Consider the following 21,192-nt stretch of genomic DNA (forward strand, 5'->3'; position numbering starts at 1 on the left):
CTTCTTTAACAATACTGGATAAGTATAGAATTTACAGGACATGTAATCGTACTGCGAATGAAGTTATGATATGTGTACTTCAGGTATACCACATTTCCCACACACTAATGAATTTGGAGATGAGTATTATTTTCAAAATTATTCAAAGTTAATATGAAAAGTTTATTCAAGTTTGTGTTTTCACAATTGGCGTGGGCTTGCGCTACCACTTCAGGACCAGATGTAGAGTCCCGCCCGAACTGTTCAATAAATGACTCAGTTGTCTCACAAATTCCAATTGTTGAAGCTAATTGTTCCGTTGTGCTATCGTTTTTCGCCAGCGTAGTGTGAGCATCGTTCCCATTCGCAGATTGATCGATAGCACTTCGATTGTAGGAATAGCTCGAATACCTTCTTTCATTGGGGTTGACTCTTGTCCTTGTTCTGAGTCGCAACTATGTTCCCCATACTTTACGACACGTCGTTTCTTCCTAAGACTTTTCCGGGTTGTCCCGACATTTTCTTCGAATTTTGAAAATACGCTGGAAGTAAGTGAATCCAAATCATGATCACTATGAGATGCATCCGAAGAATGAGGCTTGCGTTTCTTTGAGGGGATTTTTCTTGTGAGAGACTATCGCTGATTTCTTTTCAGGAATCTGAATTCTTGACACTTTTGCCTTGTTTGACTTCGCTGGATATTTGTCCGGAGCTGCAGTTTCCTTCCTTCTGATGAGTTTCTCACCCGTCATCTTCTCAACGATCTCATGTTTGTGATCTTGTACTCGCTTGACGAGTTCTTTGTTCCTCAAGAAGTTCAGTCGTGGATCGATTGCTGCATTGCTTCTTTTTTCTCCCTCTTATTGCATTTGATGGCAATGTCTGATTTGCTGATGACCGTGTCCTGTTAACCAGGAGTTTTTATCGTAATCGTTGTCCCACTTGTGTTGACGATAGCGTCGCCCTCCGGGAGTGATTCATAAATTCCTTGTAAGTTCTTCTTACTCTTTTGTACTGGATTCACTCGTCGCACAATATTAATGGATTCACTCGTCGCACAGTATTGATCTCTTGCTGTCGGGGTTTACCGGGATTGATGATTGCTCCTTGTTGCGCTTGATGAAGTAATCTCCTTCTACCTCTTCTCGTGCCTTCGTTTTCTCAACAATTTTCTCCTTTTTCTTCTGGACTTCATTGTCACTTAGTAGCTCCTCGTCGTACCAGGCCTCATGGTTGATCAGTTCTTGTTGTCCAATAGTATCCAAATCCAAACAGGGTTTTTTTTAACATTTTGCCATGATAGATTTTTATGGGATGGACTACTTATCAAAATACTGAGGGCAGTATTCGGTTTTTACCAAGATGTGCCCCAAATGGACTAATTCGAATCGTTTTCTGCTTACAATTTCGGAGTTGTCCTACGATCTGATGTATTGACTCTTTCACATTAAAGTACCCTTTGTTCTCATCGAATTTAATACATTCTAATCGTTGTTTGATCGTTTGGATCAATCGTTCAACGAGTCCTATTGGTCTATGATCATTAACCGGTGCCATGATTAAATTGATGTTATTGTTATTTCAGAGTTCTTTTTACCGTATTGCCTTTTAGGTATCTCGCGTGATCAAGTCTGATAGACCTTGGTACCCCGTGCGTTCTAACGTATTTTATGAAAAATCGTTTGACATTTGCTGCATTTGGGTTTTTGATTACTTTAATCGTCGGATACATTCGATACAGGCTAAGAAGTATATTTCCTTGTTTTGTTCGTCATAAATAGGTCCGCCAAAGTCTAGTTGTATTTCTTAATTTGGTCAACAACACTTTTTAAGTGGCTTCCACTCGCTTTTTCGTTTAACAGATTTTAAGTTCTTACCATACTCATTGCACGCTTTGCACGTCTTGACTTTGTTTAGGATCTCCCTTTTGCAAAAGGGCCACCACACTCGTTGTGCAAGTTCCTTCATCCCCCAGCTTCCTGGGTGGGTTGAATGGAATAAGTCTATGGCTGCTTCCCTGATTGCGTTAGGGATAGCGACTTTATTGTCAATGAAGATACAACCATTCTTGATGCTCAAATTTCGCCAATTTGCGTCCATCTGTTCTGATAATGCTTTACATCTCTGTTCGTCGTTCAGTCTAATGCAGTCACTTACTTCGCGGAGAACTGTGTCACGATTTGTAAGTGCTGCAAGAAATATTGAATTGAATAAACAGGACCAACAGCAAAAGCACGTGCAATAGGTTCCATTAGAGTCGCCATTAGGGCCTAAGTTAATTTTAGTTGTGTTTCGAGTGCTTATTGTACTCAAAGTGAAAAAGTCACTTTTGAAAGTCCTCAGCCTCAATATGTAGTTTTTTTTCCATTTTTTAAGTTTTGTGTTCAATTGATCTTCAATTGACATTGGTCCCAGTTCATAGAGATTCTGTATAACCTAGACGTTTCTTAAGATATGTATTTGTATTACCCACTTAAAATTAATAATTTTCAAATTTTCAATATTTTAATTTTTCAGTTATTCAAGGCCAGGGACTCTTCTTTGACTTGCTCGTGGAGCATTCGGTAAATTTTTCAGCTAAAATTTGGTTTTATCTTTGTGATGTAACGCTTGAGTCCTACTGTACCATAAAGGTAATCGTTCTACGAACGAGAAGAGATATGAGAACAACAAGTGAATTCTAGTTCTCTATTTGGCAGAGGGCGCTTTTCTCCTTATTCAGTTGTTCCCCCATTTAACGTCTTGACAACATGAAATTTTGAAAGGAGTTCGAGCTTGTACAACAATGATCGTATATATATATATATATATATAATATATATATATATATATATATTTATATATATATATATATATATATATATTTATATATATATATATATTGTATATATATATATATATATATATATGTATATATATATATATATAAATATATACATATATACAATAATACATTAGAAGATTAACTTAGCTTCTTTAACAATACTAGATAAGTATAGAATTTACAGGACATGTAATCGTACTGCGAATGAAGTTATGATATGTATACTTCAGGTATACCACATTTCCCCCACAATAATTAATTTGGAGATGAGTATTATTTTCAAAATTATTCAAAGTTAATATGAAAAGTTTATTCAAGTTTGTGTTTTCACTATTGGCGTGGGCTTGCGCTACCACTTCAGGATCAGATGTAGAGTCCCGCCCAAACTGTTCAATAAATGACTCAGTTGTCTCACAAATTCCAATTGTTGAAGCTAATTGTTCCGTTGTGCTATCGTTTTTTCGCCAGCGTAGTGTGAGCATCGTTCCCATTCGCAGATTGATCGATAGCACTTCGATTGTAGGAATAGCTCGAATACCTTCTTTCATTGGGGTTGACTCTTGTCCTTGTTCTGAGTCGGAACTATGTTCCCCATACTTTACGACACGTCGTTTCTTCCTAAGACTTTTCCGGGTTGTCCCGACATTTTCTTCGAATTTTGAAAATACGCTGGAAGTAAGTGAATCCAAATCATGATCACTATGAGATGCATCCGAAGAATGAGGCTTGCGTTTCTTTGAGGGGATTTTTCTTGTGAGAGACTATCGCTGATTTCTTTTCAGGAATCCGAATTCTTGACACTTTTGCCAAGTTTGCCTTCGCTGGATATTTGTCCGGAGCTGCAGTTTCCTTCCTTCTGATGAGTTTCTCACCCGTCATCTTCTCAACGATCTCATGTTTGTGATCTTGTACTCGCTTGACGAGTTCTTTGTTCCTCAAGAAGTTCAGTCGTGGATCGATTGCTGCATTGCTTCTTTTTTCTCCCTCTTATTGCATTTGATGGCAATGTCTGATTTGCTGATGACCGTGTCCTGTTAACCAGGAGTTTTTATCGTAATCGTTGTCCCACTTGTGTTGACGATAGCGTCGCCCTCCGGGAGTGATTCATAAATTCCTTGTAAGTTCTTCTTACTCTTTTGTACTGGATTCACTCGTCGCACAATATTAATGGATTCACTCGTCGCACAGTATTGATCTCTTGCTGTCGGGGTTTACCGGGATTGATGATTGCTCCTTGTTGGGCTTGATGAAGTAATCTCCTTCTACCTCTTCTCGTGCCTTCGTTTTCTCAACAATTTTCTCCTTTTTCTTCTGGACTTCATTGTCACTTAGTAGCTCCTCGTCGTACCAGGCCTCATGGTTGATCAGTTCTTGTTGTCCAATAGTATCCAAATCCAAACAGGGTTTTTTTTTTAACATTTTGCCATGATAGATTTTTATGGGATGGACTACTTATCAAAATACTGAGGGCAGTATTCGGTTTTTACCAAGATGTGCCCCAAATGGACTAATTCGAATCGTTTTCTGCTTACAATTTCGGAGTTGTCCTACGATCTGATGTATTGACTCTTTCACATTAAAGTACCCTTTGTTCTCATCGAATTTAATACATTCTAATCGTTGTTTGATCGTTTGGATCAATCGTTCAACGAGTCCTATTGGTCTATGATCATTAACCGGTGCCATGATTAAATTGATGTTATTGTTATTTCAGAGTTCTTTTTACCGTATTGCCTTTTAGGTATCTCGCGTGATCAAGTCTGATAGACCTTGGTACCCCGTGCGTTCTAAAGTATTTTATGAAAAATCGTTTGACATTTGATGCATTTGGGTTTTTGATTACTTTAATCGTCGGATACAATCGATACAGGCTAAGAAGTATATTTCCTTGTTTTGTTCGTCATAGATAGGTCCGCCAAAGTCTAGTTGTATTTCTTAATTTGTTCAACAACACTTTTTAAGTGGCTTCCACTCGCTTTTTCGTTTAACAGATTTTAAGTTCTTACCATACTCATTGCACGCTTTGCACGTCTTGACTTTGTTTAGGATCTCCCTTTTGCAAAAGGGCCACCACACTCGTTGTGCAAGTTCCTTCATCCCCCAGCTTCCTGGGTGGGTTGAATGGAATAAGTCTATGACTGCTTCCCTGATTGCGTTAGGGATAGCGACTTTATTGTCAATGAAGATACAACCATTCTTGATGCTCAAATTTCGCCAATGTGCGTCCATCTGTTCTGATATTGCTCTACATCTCTGTTCGTAGTTCAGTCTAATGCAGTCACTTACTTCGCGGAGAACTGTGTCACGATTTGTAAGTGCTGCAAGAAATATTGAATTGAATAAATTTTTGATATGTTTATCAGTAAAATTTTTATCTGTATTGTGTTGTCTGACATCTGTAGTTATCAAATTTGAATGATCTAATTTTGAGGGGGGATTTTGACTCGCCGATGAAACTTTTGTGTTCGAGTTTTTATCTTGACTCATGATTGAGTCGTAAGAGTTTCTGGAATCTGGAAATGAGTACGACTGTATTCTATCACTGAAGTTTGGCAAAAGCGGGTTCGAATAACTTGTTTCGCTATTTATACTGCGCTTGCAATCGTTGCGCGTTTGCAGTGATTTTCGATTACGCAAGTTATATGTGTGTGAAAGTGGAACTTGTTCACACTTTTCTGCCGTAAATGGACGGATGTGTTTGGAATTTCTATTATTGCGATCGTTCGGCGATTGTTCGACTTTGTTGTTTTCGTTCGACGATAGTAGTGCTTTGTTGCGTTCGTCCGACTTTGTTCCTTTGTTATGACCGCTGTTGCAATCATTCGGCGAATGTTTTTCTAATGTATTTGGTAGACGACTGTTCTTTAGATTGCTTAGTTGCTTTTATGTATTCGTTCCGCGATTGTAAGTTAGATTTGTAATTGTTTGACGATTGTTGCTTAGTTGATGTAAATGCTTTGTTGTTTGAAACGTTCTTTTTCGGCCTTCCACGCGGATTAGCTTTTTGAAAGTCCTTGTTTGTAGTCCAATTGTACTTTCTTGGTCGGCCTCTTTTTCTGAGTTTCATTTATAATGTGTAATGTTTTTCGTATGGTCTCAATTTGGGCTAGCACAAACTCTTCATCATATTTAGAGATAGGTTTTGCTTGGTTACATGGGTTTCTAGAAATCTTATCTACGAATCCCATCTTTGTTCCAGCTAAATGCTCTACTTTAAAAGTAAAAGGTAAAAGTTTTTCTGTCCATCTAGTCAATCGGCTTTGATGGCTTTTTGTACATATATCTTTTGGAATGGAAAGTAATGCTCGATGATCTGTAATGACCGTAAAAAATTTTCCATGCAGATAATGTTCAAAATGTTCGATACTCCAGACAACTACTAAAAGATTAATTGATTAATACTGTAGTTAGCTTCTGCTTTATTTAGAAATTTTGATGCGAATGAAACAGTTTTCCATCCCAAGGCTGTTTCTTGTTCTAGAGCAGCCCTAAGTCCTTCGCTAGATGCGTCGCATTTGACTTCTGTATTCAAATTCGGATTGTAATGTGTATTCTCTGTGACATTTTTTATGATCAATTCAATTTTATCAAACGAGTGTTGATGCGTATCTGTCCAATTCAATTTCTTTGCATTTTTTATTATATCCCAAAAGTTGGCATAATTGACAAAATTGTGACCCCCAATGACATAATTGTGCTATGTTTGGTACAAATTTTGTAATGTGATGGACAATCCCCAGGAACGGTTTCAATTGCTTGTATGTCTTTGGATGGCTTAGTGCTTCAATTGCCTCAGTCTTTGTAACTATTGGACGAATGCCTGTTGGTGTCATTTTGTAACCTAACCAATAAATCTTAGATTTAGCAAAGTGACCTTTTTTCAAATTGACTGAAAAGTTTTCTTTGTCAAATTTTTCTAGGCATTTGTACTTTGATTTCATGTGTGTTTCTATTTTGCCTTTTGAAACAATTAAAATGTCGTCTAGGAAACAGTACTTATTCGTGGTACCGAATAGTGTATTATCTAATGCTTTTTGAAACTCCGCTGGCATATCAGTTAGTCCGTAGAAACCTGTTAGAAATCTAGTAGTGCCAGTAGTATCTCCGCCGACAATATTGAAGTTGCAATGTTTTGCTGTATCTGCATGTAATGGAATTTGACTGTATGTGTATTTTCTTTCTAACGTTGAAAACCAGGCAGGTCCTTCTGTGCTTCGGCTCGAGATTTGCTGTGATATTGAGTCCATAAGGCAATCAATATTCGGCATTTGATACTTGTTTTTATGCACTGCCTTGTTAAGCAATTTTGATTCCAACGCTAATTTTATCGATTTATCCCTTTTGACCGTTATCACTATTGGAGAAATGAAAAATTGTTCCCTACATTGGGCCAATTTCTCAAAATGTTGTTCATAAATTATTTTTTCAATTTCTTTTGCGACATCCTCTTGCAGATGTATTGGAACTTTTCTTCCTCTCTGATGTGTCGGGGTGAAATATTTTTTGAATTTTGATTTAACTACATGATTCTTAGACTTTCCATGACGTGTTTCTAGTCCGTGGAATCGTTGAGCGATTGCTTCTTTGTTTATACAACTATTGGAATCGATTGCAAAATTTAATTTGCTTACCGTTACTTTTGTCGGAATTACTGTCCTCTTGGCTCAATGTTAGTCCTAGGCTTCCGAATAGATCCCTACCGATCAAGGCTCTGTGATTGTTTGGAACAACAATTAAGTCTACTCGACAACCATTCCATCCATATGATTCAACCTCACAATAAAGAGTGCCTAAATTTTGGATCGGACTGTCGTTGGAACTTCGTAGTTGTGTTCTATTAGTTGTGTGGCTCCACCAAGCGTTTCCATGTGTTTCTTTTGTTTCCCTGGCCATTCTATTTGTGACCAGACTCGCCACACTTCCTATGTCAATCATTACGTTGTAAGTTTTGTTTCCAATCTTGGTTACTGAGTACTTTGGTTCCTTGGTTTCCTTTGTTCCTTTGTTTCTGAGTCGGAATAGTCTGATACCATATTTACTTGGTAATCCTCACTGGAACCATCGTATGACGAATTTGTTTCAATGTCCACTTGTACACAATTAACTTCTTTCTTTGTTGCTCAATATGTCCGATTCTCGGACATTATTAACTGACTTCGATTGTTTCTAGTAGTTATTTTGTGATCTACATACCCGAGCATAGCGATTTTTTCTTTTACATTTCCGACACGTTTGTCCCCTAGCAGGGCAATTGTTTCTATGTTCTTGATTCCAAGTTTGTCCACAGTTTCTGCATTCATTTCCTCGTTTGGAATATCTGTACTTTCTACTTTTATTGCCTTGACCTCTTAAATTAATTTTACAAATTGGTTCTGACCGTACCACGGTTGAGATCATTGACTGTCCTTCCGCTCTTATTGCTGCTTGGTTTCGATTACCCGTTTCAATTGCCATTGCTTTTTCTAGTGCTTTTTCTGGATCAACTATCTCTTTCAGTAATTCACTCTGGGATTCTTGATTGTACATATTTGCTATAAAGATATCACGAATGAGTTCATCTTCTGTTCCTTTCAGATTACAATGTTCAGCTATTTCACGAAGGGCGAGATGGTATTGTTCGACGGTTTTTCTTTCTTTTGTTTTCTTGTCAATAAAAGGAATCGATCAAATGTAATGTTTCGTGTTCTAATGGATGTAGTCTCGAGTTGCTCCCATAACTCCTTAGTTGATGGTGTCTCAACGTCTGTATGTGAAAATCTCCTAGCGTACATCTTCCGTCCTTCCTGTCCAATGCTTAGGAATCTTTTTGAGCGTACTTTTCGATCAGTCATATCCCAAGGCTGATCTCCAAATAATACGCCTACTTAGTCTATTGCCTTGCATTCGTTTTCCCATTTAGTTTTGGCGAAGGCATTTCTTGTCAATATGTCTCTTGTTGACTGTAGCGTTGGATTGTCGACTTCTCGTTCCTCTAACAGTTTCGGAGGTTAATTAACTGTAGTGGGTTTAGGCCCTAGTAACATGCCCAGTTCAATATTGACTTTTACAATTAATGCTAGCTTTACGTTGACTCCACTTTCCCATGATATGGGGTTTGAGCTAGGGTGTTACCAAAACGGCTCTATTCTTAAAGCTGTTTTGGAATTTTTCTCTTTTGAGTGCGCCATGTGATGTAACGCTTGAGTCCTACTGTACCATAAAGGTAAACCTGTATTCGTTCTACGAACGAGAAGAGATATGAGAACAACAAGTGAATTCTAGTTCTCTATTTGGCAGAGTGCGCTTTTCTACTTATTCAGTTGTTCGCCTTTTTAACGTTTAGACAATATGAACTTTTGAAAGGAGTTCGACCTTGTACAACAATGATCATATATATATATATATATATATATATATATATATATGTATATATATATATATATATATATATATATATATATATATATGATCATAACAATACATTAGAAGATTAACATAGCTTCTTTAACCATACTAGATAATTATAGAATTTACAGGACATGTAAATGTAAAGCGAATGAAGTTATGATATGTATACTTCAGGTATACCACAATCTTCATGAACTTTTCCAACTTTTATTAATGGTAGCCCTTTTTTTAGAATTATCAATTGCGTTGTTTGTCCAATTTGTCGAACAGGTTTTCTGCTAATGTGCAAGTTGCTCTGTTGGGAGGTTTTTCCGTGAATGAGTTAGTTTTGAATTCTTGAATGTAAGAAATTGTACAAATTAGCAATGATTTTTAGCAGTTTCAGTATTTTCGCTGTTTTCAAATTTTTTGATCAAGAGGTCAGGTATAACTTCTTCAGATTGAAGCTGAGTTTTTGTGTCTGCTTTTGAATAACAATGTTGAGTCTTAAAATATTAACACCGAGTCTTCTGCGAAATTGTAGTTTTTATTGCTGATTTTCATTTTATTGACATTGTTTGATGGTTTGACCTGCATCTGCTTGTCTTTTCTACGCCATCTAGATTTTTTAGATGGAAACGTTTTTGTTATCAATGTTTCAGTTTCTGATTGAAAAGCTTGGTATTCAAAATGCGGATAAAAATTACTTTTTATAGCTGCGAAACTTTAAGCTGAGTGGAGCTATATTGCTGTGCTCTTGGTTTTTTTTACATTTCAAAGAATTTGAATTGTATTGGGGCACTGTCTTTTTTTTAAGATCTTCACACATATTCATGATTTTTGAAGTCAAATTGAAGTAGTGATTTTGGTCACGCCGAAACAGGAAATGGAGTGAAAAAGCGAGTAGTTTTGTGACGTAAAATTTTTTCGATCTTTTTTTAAGTGGGTGAGAAAACGGTGTTTGAATAAAAGTTCTCTTTCTCGCTTGTGCTTTTTTGTTCTCATGCGGCAATTTCACTTTGGTTTTTACGGTTTTTTTTCCATTTTTTTAATCTGATTTTTTTTTCTAATTGGTTTTCCCAATCCATCCATAGTTCTTTCTATGCCTAGTTTTTTAGAATCAAATTTACATTTCTCGCTAGTGGTTTTTCGTTCTCGCTAGCGGCATGTTGACATTGATTTTCTGTCTTTTTTTGTTTATTTGATCTGATTTTTTAGAAATGGTTTTCCCAATTCACTCATAGTCACTCATAGGTCTAGTTTTATGTTTAGTCAATGAATATTGTTTGAATTGTACGTCAGGACTTGTCCTGCTATGTTTTTTTGTTTCGTTGTCTGACGCTCTTTTTGGTTTTACATTTGTTCACACAGAAAAGCTGAAAAAGTCTAATTTTCTGAATGACTTCATCCTCTCACTAACGGCGTTTGCGTGCGTGACGTCCTTTCTCATTCTTTCCTCTAGCAAAGGTTTTAGGATAATTTGCGTGACTAGATTTTGATCCTGCGTGACTTACCTCACTCAATAAAATGACTTTTGCACTTTAAAACTTAAGTTCAATTTGAATCAGTTTAGGTCAAGGGAACTTATATGTGCAATAAAGGGCTTCATCGGAATTAATGTTAACACGCTTTTTTAACTTATCGCTGATTGTTTTTTACCTAGCATTTTGAGGGGCATCGATTTTTTTTCGATCCAGATCTGTATCTGTTTCTATCTCTATTATACGGCAGGCAAGTCTATTCTTTCGCAGCTATTCCGTCAATCTGCCGGCTATGTTTAAGACTATGAAAATTTTCAAAAAATGAACACATTTTCCGAATTATAAATGGGTGTTATAGTTATATCTCATAATTAAGTTGAAATTGCAAATCATCTAGCTATAGGTCAGTATATTCGACCATTTTGGGTTTTAAAAAATATTCTTGTTCCAAACTTGAAGAGTAATTTAAGAATAGAAAATAAATAGTTCTATTGAACTGGATTGAATTGATAAGCAAAATCGCAATATATAAAATTAGAATTCTTTCTTGTTAGTTAAAGACTGGACTTGACATTCCTAAATCTCAATAGCTCTTACTGAAAGCGTATAGCTCTTGTGTCTTACTGGTCTTTTTTCGTTTAGCTGATTTGACTTCTTCTTACCTAAGTTTTTCTCGACTAGCTGTTTTATTTTTTTGCGTTGTTTTTAGTGATTCTTGACAAGAGAGCTCATTTCAGTTAACCGCATTGGGCTGCATTGTATTTCTTAAGGATAAGTCTAGATTCACCAAATTATTTGCATTTTAAATATTACATGCTATGTTTAATTCCTCTGGAACGAAGTTGGAAGCAATTATTGTCAACGTGTGTGTCTTTTTATGCAAAGTTTTTGCTTAACCATTTTATTCTAGGACGTTCTTTCGATTTCATTTCTCGAGCGAATTTTTCACGCTTGAATTCCTGATTTCTTCTTGACCTGAATTGCTCGCTTTTATTCAGAAATTTAATCTGTTGCTAAAATAAAGCGATCTAGATAATGACCTGATAGCCGAGTGGTTACTTTTTCAGTATATTACGCCGGATGTCGGGGATTGGAACCCCTCATTGGTCGGAATTTTGCACCCATAAAAATTTAGCTCGGCTACAGCCCTTTTTGAATTAAATTGCCCCGCGAGTCGAAGGACGGCAATTTGTCCGACGTTAATCTCTTTATGTTTTAAACTTTAGTGGGCTCATTTTACGCTTTCGGGATTGGAATCAAGCGATAATAGGGTAAAGCTATCATTTCCAGCGGAGTTTATTTTTTTTGTTACCAATCCGTCTCCATGGTGGATTTTATTTTAAAATTTCTTTGCACTGATGAATAGCCTTCCGCTTGATTAAATTGAAGAGAACTTGATTACCAATGTTAAACATGTATTTGAAGTTTGTTGATTTTTCGAATGTGATACAGTGGTTACCAGTTCACTTAACAAAGACATTTTTCATACATTCTTCTATGAAAAAAGCGCCAGATTTTGAAAGAATTGTGTGCATTTTTTCCGTGTAGCTCTAAAATTCAAATATTGCCTTGGGGTTGCCATAATAGCTGATCTGGTGTAACTTTATATGACGCAAAGCAAATTGTGAACTTAAGTGACATTTTTTTTACTGTTTACAAATTTTCTTTTTAAAGGCCCTAATTCATACCAGAAGGTTAGTTTTCTGATTAGCCAGCTAACTTAGGGCTCGGTAAGAACAAATATGTCTGATGATGGGTGCATACGTCTGCTATGGTTGGTAGCTTTTCGGACTCTGGAAGGAGAGGCAACCATAAAATTATTTTTAAAGTTATCTTTCCTTAAAAGGAAGAACTTAAAAGGTTTCCAAATATACTTTGAAATTCCGGGAGAGTACCCTGATTCTTGAGCACGTTGATTTAGGTCATCTAGCCTAAAATATGTAAATTCGAAGAATTTCGATGACGAGATTAACGCCATGTGGCCGTGAAAGGCATGGTCTCGCTTAAAATGAACCCTAAAATATTTCAGTCAACGTGAAGAATCCGACCATTCCACCCGCTGGAAGATTCACGTCAACATTCACCAATATCTCAGCTCCAGTAGGGCCACCAACATCATCGCGCCAATCTGACAAAGCGTAAGAAAAAATTTTACGTTGTTAGAAAAGAAATTTGATGATGAGTTCATTTGTTATAGAGCAAAAGTGCCAGTCGTGCAGTCTATCGGGCGCAACAGTTCTTCAGTATTCAATGATGATCAGGAATTGCAAACGTTAAATGGAAAAGGTCAGTTGAATGCAATACAAACAAGGAGGCTCGGTAATGTGCGTGTGCACATAATGTTTCGACCCCGCTCATCCACATTGTTGACCTTAGTGGCTACCAAATGATGAAGAGATAGAAAACTTTCAAAAACATACATATCGTTCAATAAAACACTAAAGAAATACAATAATGCCACAGTAGAGGGCCGATGAAAATTAGTGTTAATAAGACTGCTAGAAAAGACGATAATCAAAATCAAATAACAAACATTAATTACGACCAAAACTCGATGTCTATATTAAAATAATCATAAAATCAAACTTGCTTCAGATAAAACCTAAACAAAACAAATTAACCTATACTTCATTAAAAAGATATGGGACCTGTCCTCAATCGACCGGGTAACAGGTCGACAAAAAAGAGCAGAAAGGTGCGAAGTTCAAAAATACGGTTCTATTTTTGAAAACAGTTAATTTCAAAGTGATTATTATAGCTAGATATTAACTGAAATCACTGAAACGTTCATTTATATCTGCATAAGAAGCAATTGAGATCTGTCATTATCCAGTGTACGTCATACGACTACAAAAAGAAGAACAAATAACGGCAAAATTAAAAATTCAAATTAACTTTGCGTGAAAATAGTAGTGAATGCGTTAAAGCATAACCTGCCACTAACAGCATTAAAAATTTTTAGCTGCACAATTTTTCGAATCCAATAGGACATACCATTAATGTTATAATTTGAAAAGAAATAAATCCTATGAATTGTACAAATTGAAAAAAAATCACAAGCATTTTCTGAAATCTCGTAACAGTAGTTACAAAGCCGAGAAACAAATGGTTGAAACTAAAACCGTTATGAAGATCAATTTTTAGCTCACTGGAAACGGGTCGTTTCCTGTTTTTTCAGAGACTATGCTACTATTCGAACGAAAAACTTTTTGGCGATGCTCGAAAATCCAAATATTTTTGAAAAGAAATGTTTTCAAAGTCATAAGATTTTAACAAAAAAGATGGGTTAAGCTGCAACACCTCAGGAAGCCAAAGGGTCCTGTTATTAATGAGACTAAGCCAGGAGACTACAAAATAACAACAAATATAGGCAGAAGCCAGAACTTCACAAGCAATTTTACGACACCACAGTGTTCAAAGCACTATAATTATAAGATATTATCTTATTGAGTTACATGGTGACAAAAATGAGAGCAAAAATAGACAGTTGAAAGTCTTTTTTAAAAGAAAAAGTTAATTTGGAAGTCATTAAAATAAATAGATATAAAGTGGATTCTTTAAATAGCTTCAGTTATACGCCCTGAGGACATATCATTATTAGGTAAAACAACAAAAAGAAAGACAAACAAGCAAAATTTTAAAACTTCCATTAAATTTTGCGAGAGAATTGTCTCAGCCCAAAAGCATAAACTTTTCAACAAAAACAATGAACATATTCAGATACGCCTTTTTCAACGTGGTGAATTTTCCCGACTATGCATTTTCCCCACTATGCTTTTTTTGAAAAAGTATTGCGATAGTGAAAATTATTTTGTTGTCCTTAGAATTGCAGGTACGCATCTAAGAGGTTACTTCTCCGCGTGCTTTTAATAATGCAGTTTTTCTGACTTTCGGTACCTTTAACAAAATTATACAAGGGCAATCTTAAGTATACAAGGGCAATCTTATCTTACATTTGCCGCAATCTTATCGAATTTGCAGTAAATGTACCCCTAAGTGTCACCCCTGAGGGAAATTTTTTGCATTCCCTATCTTAATACCCCCCCCCCGCTGAGGCTGCAATCAGCTTTTTAATTGCTCTTGAACGCAGTTCATAGCAATTATTGTAAACGTGTGTGTCTTTTTTATGCAAATTTTTCGCTTGACAATTTTGCGCTTTTCTTCTAGAACATTCCTTGACTTCTCAAGTGACTTTTTCACGCTTTCGTTCATCATTTTTGAGTGATCTCTAGTGCTCCGAAGTAAAGCTTGTTGCTAATATAAAATCGGTTGCAGCATAGGAAAATTAAGTGACTCGTAGCGCGAGGTCAGTGGTTTGAATCTCGGTGAGGTCGAGGTTTTTTTTGCACCCATAAAGAAAAAATTGATCTATACTAAAGACTATGAATTAAATTGCCTCGCCTGTCATTCAAGAGCAATTCTTCCAACATTTGTCGGTTTATGTTTATACTACTCACATCATAGATATCAATGCCGATTGTTTCAACTGTTCAACAATCGTCTTATTTTATCGATGGAATATGATAGTTGGAATGTAACTTTAGGCATTGCTTCAACATTTACAGAGGAGACTGCCATCAGCAGGGTTCAGGGTATTGTAAGCAACGAGAAGCCTCCCGAGTTCGAGACAATAGAAGACAACGTTTATTCCTTTGAGTAAGTTGAACTTAAATAAGGCAGCTTAAAGTGCTCCGGAAACTGTTCCGATGCTTCAGTTGTTGAAAACTAAATGCATTTGAATATAAGTTTAAATGTTTGTAGTGCTTCCATCTGAACAGAAAGTTAAAATTAGGGTTATTAAAATATCAATGAAGAATGTGGCCTGGATGGAACTAAGATGCTGTGGCTGATTAGAGGTTCTAATTCAACGAAAGAAATTCAAACAATTGATGTTAAAAGTGCCTTTTTCATCATGCTCAACAATCGTGGGGTCTGGAAGCAAATTTAGAACAATCAAATTTTCTCAAATTTACGATATGTTCTCTTGTTTCAGCACACAAAAACCGAGTAATGACATGCTTTTCTCGTGTAATTGTATCAGACCATCTTCACCCTCAAAATCGGACAAAAAATGTTGCGCTGATAATTCTTGTGCTAACCGATCGCTCTTCATCGAGTGCAATAGTTCATGCAGAGTGACAGAAAAATGTGCTAACAGGCAGTTCATGTCCTCAGCTCGGCCAAAAGCTGAAGTCTTCAAAACAGCCAAAAAAGGATGGGGTTTGAGATGCGTGGAACATATCAAAAGTGGAACGTTAGTTGTAGAGTTTGTTGGCGACATTGTTAGGAAGAGTGATGTCTCCCAACGAATGAAGGAGTACAAAAAGTTGGGTGTGAAGAACCATTACGTCATGAGGATGTCTGAGAGCTTGGCGATTGATGCGACCAAGAGAGGGAATCTGTCCAGGTTCATTAATCACAGCTGTGAACCCAATTGTGAATTACAAATGGTAAGGAGGAACAAGCATGCTCACTCTTTCACTTCGTTTCTAAATTTTTCTGTCATAAGAGTTTGACTAACATAGAGCTTAGGTTATACAAAAGCGTGTTCTTGGATTCGTTCAAATCCGGGGCACCCTGAAGCAGTCCGCTTCTTTCTTTAACTTGCACCTACATGATTAAGATTGAGGTATATCCGAACGTAATCGCTAACGCTAGAAGCCGATACAATTTAAGTTCTCAAAAAAAGCTGATCAAATACAAATTTAAGTTCAAGAGCGTAAAATATCTAAAAGGTAATCAAATAATGAGTCAGGCTTTCATTTTAGATGAATTAATGGTCCAGTGCATCAAATGATTGTGTAAATTCTGAGACCGAGTACCCAAAGTTAATTAAATTTCTCTCAAAAATTTTTTGCAGTTGACTTGTTGGTAATTTTTGTGCATTTTTGATGCGACCGATTGTCAAGTGACTTTTTCACGCATGATTTCTGTTTGTTAATAGCCGCAAAGCGATAGCTGAGGCTATTATTGGCATTCTCTTGGTTTTTCATTTCGCCGTCAAGATCTTTTTTACGACCATATGACGTCATAATCACCTCATATGCTTTTTTTTCATTCGTTTAAGCAATTTGAACTGAATTGCATGCGTGGCGTCATTTTTCACTCTTAGTGGAGCGAGGTTTTTGGTCATTCGCGTGATTAAGGTTTTGGACACACGTGACGTACCTTACTCTCAAAAATGACTCCCTTACTGTCAAATTGACTTTTCTTTACTTGAATTCAAAGAGATCAGGTCAAGTGAGTGTAGTGTATATCACTCTAATTGAAGGTTATTTAAGAGCAGCTAATTGAAGCAGCATTAAGTTATACAGAATCTTAGTTAAAACTTAACATCTCAGAGTGCTACGAAATCAGATTTTGCAATATCCTAAAATTAGCTTAAATAATTTTTGAAGCCCGTTGTGTAGTGCAAGTAATAGTTGGTCAAATTGTTCGCTTTAGTAAATTGCGCTCAAACGAAGTTTGTCCAAATATGGTCCTTTTTAATACTTTTGCTTGATCGATTTCCGTCTGAATTTTTTTATTCTTCGTCCTCAAAAACGGGATGAACGGATAAAGCCTGGATAGCCTTAGTGGTTGGTTTATGAGATTTTACTTGCTCCCAAAATGAAGTTGGTAGGAATAATATTAGTCCTGTGGTTCTTCTTCGTTTTTTTTATCCTTTTGCTTGATCAATTTCGTCTGACGCTTTTGGTTCTTTGTCCCCAAAAACCATTACGCTTCAAAACGTACACGAAAATAAGCAATTTTGCTGGATTCTGTCGGGAGTTTTCACGGCCCATATTTTAAGATTACAGTTATACGTGAACGTGGAACACAATGACAGTAAGAAGAGTTTAGTTCAAGTTTGTGAAAGTTGGGTGATACCCGTCACCTTTGTCCTTGTGTTTTTGAGCTATCGTCGAGCAAAATTTGTTTACACAGTGCCGATTAAGCATAAATCAAAGAAAGCCTAACTGATTTCTAATTAGACGAAAGTTCTTCATTTTAAAATTTTTTGGCTTCTATTCAATTTGTAAAAAATCATTTTTGGACAACCCAAAAAATTCGAACAGCCCGGTGCCTTGGAGTTTTTGTACAGAGAAATATGCCTTTAACGTGCAAATATATTATTTTGTCTTTGGCAACATAGAATATTCCTTTACTTTGCCTTTTTTTAATCTGCGTTGGTGTTCTCAGCTGGCCATGATTGTTCTCTTTTTGCCCTATCAAAGAGCTTTTGCTTCTTGAGATTTGATTTAAGTTATTGTTTAGTGGTTGGTGGATGGTAAACCTCGACTGGGTGTCTTTTCACTCGCCGCTTTGAGTCCCTCAGATGAGATCACGATTGATTGCAATGCACAGCTGTACTCGCGCAGAGCCATGAGTTGTTTCTGTGACTGCAAAAATGCATCCAAGTGCAGGGGAATAATCCAATCTGCCAACTTGAACACCAGAACGAAGCAGGAGATCGAGATGTACATACAGAATCAGGTCAGTTAATGCATTGCTTTTTAGTCAGGATACCTTTGACCATCACCAAAACGATCATAGCATTAGAAATACCTTCATCCCTGAGACTCAAAATCAGGCAAACGTAACGCCTATCCACCATAAATTACCAGCAACAGTATTCGCTAATTATCATCATTATTTCATCATTTTGTCGTTAAAAATGAGAGGCTTTAATAATACAAAATCTCAACCAAAACAAACAAAAACAGGTAACTATCCGGTTTCGACAACGAACAATTTCAACCATTTTATACTCGATTTTACAGAAAGATTAATTGAAGATATTGAAATAGAAAAAGTGCCGCCGCATCTTTTGGATCCGGTAACTCTTTTCGCAAAAATAAATCGGATAAGACAATGCTTTTTTTAAGTCAACAGTTACTCTTTTTTAATTCTTTTTATGCAAAATTTTCTCTTGACCGTTTTACACTAGAACGTTCGAGTTGCGCGCATTCAGAAATTAAGTATGTTGTTTAAATGAAACTGATTCTGAGCAATGACCGTACATAGTCTTTGTAGCGTAGTGGTTGATGTCTGCGAATTTTATCCGAGAGGTCGGGAGTTTGAACCCCTCCCTATTTAGCAGTTTTTGCACCATGAAAGTTTCTCTAGACCCTTCTAAATTTTCCTCGGCAGTCATTCGAAAGATGATGTCAATTCGTCCGACATTAGTCGGTATATGTTTTCATTTAGAAAAAGCAGTGCTGTTTTTATTAGTTTTTACTTTTTGGTGTCATCTAAACGCAGAAGATTAATTTTCACTTATTTGCAACGGAATTTCAATTTTTTCAAGATTTGCATTTATTTGGTAATTTTGGATCGTTTTAGCTCATGGATTTCATCGATTTGGCTGCTGGTGGAAAATTCACGAAAACTAAAAAGGAGAAGTTATTCAAAATTATGCGACTTTTGCTAACTGAAGAAATTTGTGATGTGAAAACCCAGCTTTTAAACCTTCTCTCAGGCGACATATCATCTGAAATATTAGAACTATTTCTAAGCAATCATGGGCTGAGAATATTAAAGTACCAGTTAAGTAATATTTGGAGGATTAAAAGTGTCCAAGACATGATATTTGTGGGTCGCAATCGAGTCATCCAGAACAAACCGATCGACAATTTTGAATGCGGATCAATGAAGTTAATGATTGCTTGTTTAAAACTTCTGAAGAAATTGCCACAATCGAAGTTAACATCTGATGATATTAAAATCTGCAGCCTTGATGAAGTTTTGTCTGCAATTGTGAACGATTTGTCATTTCTCAGTGAAGACCAAATTAATATTTCGAGCAGGGATGAGTTTGCCAGAGTTGATTTCGATTCACGTTCGCTAGCTAGTGTCCTAGGATTAATTGTGGGTGAAATTAATCATTTGCTTGAAAAATTTGGAGTCAAAATTGAAGGAACCGAACATGAAGAAACTCCCGAATCGCCCGCCGATGAAGAGAAAGGAGTGAACAATGAAGATGATTCTCCTTTGAACGAATCTATTGAAATGGTCGAGGGAGAGAAGGTGAAATTAGTTGAGAAAGATGGCGAAATTACTGACATAAAGTTTAAGCTTCAAAAAAGTTCCAAGAAGCGTAAGCATTTTGCAAACAATGGTTTTGATGATACTGGCCTAAAGAAACGAAAAAGAAAGTAAGTTCTTTTCCTATAATTAACAAATCTTAAGAACTCAATGGACACATCGGCTTGTACTACTGATTTCTTCGTTTTCGGTGTTGACTAATAGCACTGTTATCTCCTTAGTATAAATTGCCCAGTTATCTCTTTAGTTGGCTATTATTGCGCTCCTAATTTTTTAATTGCTCTTACGAAGTTTGAAGGAATTAGTGTAAACGTGTGTTTTTAATGCGAAATGTTCGCTAGATATTTAACTTATTTTAGAACTTTCTTTTGCATTCTGGAGCGATTTATATTGACGTTCGCACTTCAAAAACGAGATGAACCTGTAAAGCCCCAGGGCATTAATTGTCTGAACAGCTCGCTGAGTTTTTGCTGCTAAGTGCACGCTTCACCGAAGCTGCTCTGTAAGCAGAACTTCACGACTGTGTGTTGATTTCTAGAGGCTAATTTTATTCTCCGCTCAATCCCTCATTTAAAAACCTGTGCCCAGAAAGCAGCTTAAAATGAACATTCAGTGTCGAAAAACAAAAAATGTGCTCCTAAAAAATTCGTAGAATCTGTTTTGTATTGAGGCACTGTCTAAGATTTATTAATGTGTTAAATAACCCTTGTAATCAAATTTGAGGGGTGGTTTCGATCACCCCGAAACAAGTGAAGTGCAAAAAGAATAACAAAAAATTGAGAAAACGGTGTTCGAAGAAATGTAGTTTTTTTAGATATTGTTTCCGTTCGTGTGCGCTAATTTCACAGTTTAATAGCCGCCCGTGTCTTTGCAACCAACTATTTTGGCGCTCCTAGTTTGTTTTTAATTACTGTCGAACTTTCTGCTCGACCTAAATTGCTCTTATTGAGAATTTAAGTATGCGTCGCTAAAAGAATGGCGTTTGTGGGCTAGGAGATCATAAGGGCCTCATAGCAGAGCGTTAAGGGCTTCACTCTAGGAATGCAGGAGGTCACGGGCTCAAATCTTTCCCTAGCTGGATTTTTTTGCACCCATGAAGTTTTTCTTTGCTACAGCACCCTCTGAATTAAATTCGCCCGCTGTCCTTCGTCAGCAATTTGACCGACGTTAGGTGGTTTATGTTTACTTTGCTAGTCAAAAACTTGATTCACTTCACCACATTTTGCCGCTTTGCGACATTTGTGATTTTATTTACTTCCCTACCCTAGTTTCAGTCTTCTGCTGATAGTGCTTTTAAACAACAGTTTCTCCGCAAAATAATCTAAAATGATTACAGTCAGTATCAGAAAATGAACTGAGAAATAGAAACGGGATAAACCCTTAAAGCTCAGTTTTAGATGCTCTACTTGAACGTTGTTCTAATAGGTTTGCGTTACCACCTCTAATGCTTATTTGTATTGATTCTATTGCCTGTATCCTCTCATTAGGAGACATGAGTATGACTTACTACAAAAT

The 21,192-nt window shown here is 36.5% G+C and overlaps 1 protein-coding gene across 1 annotated transcript in view; it reads left to right on the forward strand.

Annotated features, from left to right (window-relative positions):
• The window catches only part of LOC142339195 (uncharacterized), a 45,843-nt gene that overhangs the window by 9,491 nt on the left and 15,160 nt on the right, over positions 1–21,192 (forward strand). Inside the window, exons 3-8 of the mRNA XM_075389007.1 lie at positions 12,680–12,788; positions 12,848–12,936; positions 15,195–15,306; positions 15,644–16,100; positions 17,908–18,126; positions 18,976–19,787. Coding sequence (XP_075245122.1) covers positions 12,680–12,788; positions 12,848–12,936; positions 15,195–15,306; positions 15,644–16,100; positions 17,908–18,126; positions 18,976–19,787 — 1,798 coding nt within the window. The remainder of the gene's footprint in view (positions 1–12,679; positions 12,789–12,847; positions 12,937–15,194; positions 15,307–15,643; positions 16,101–17,907; positions 18,127–18,975; positions 19,788–21,192) is intronic.

This window comes from Convolutriloba macropyga, chromosome 5, assembly GCF_964194025.1.
Source record: "Convolutriloba macropyga chromosome 5, txConMacr16.3, whole genome shotgun sequence".
Lineage (NCBI taxonomy): Eukaryota > Metazoa > Xenacoelomorpha > Acoela > Convolutidae > Convolutriloba > Convolutriloba macropyga.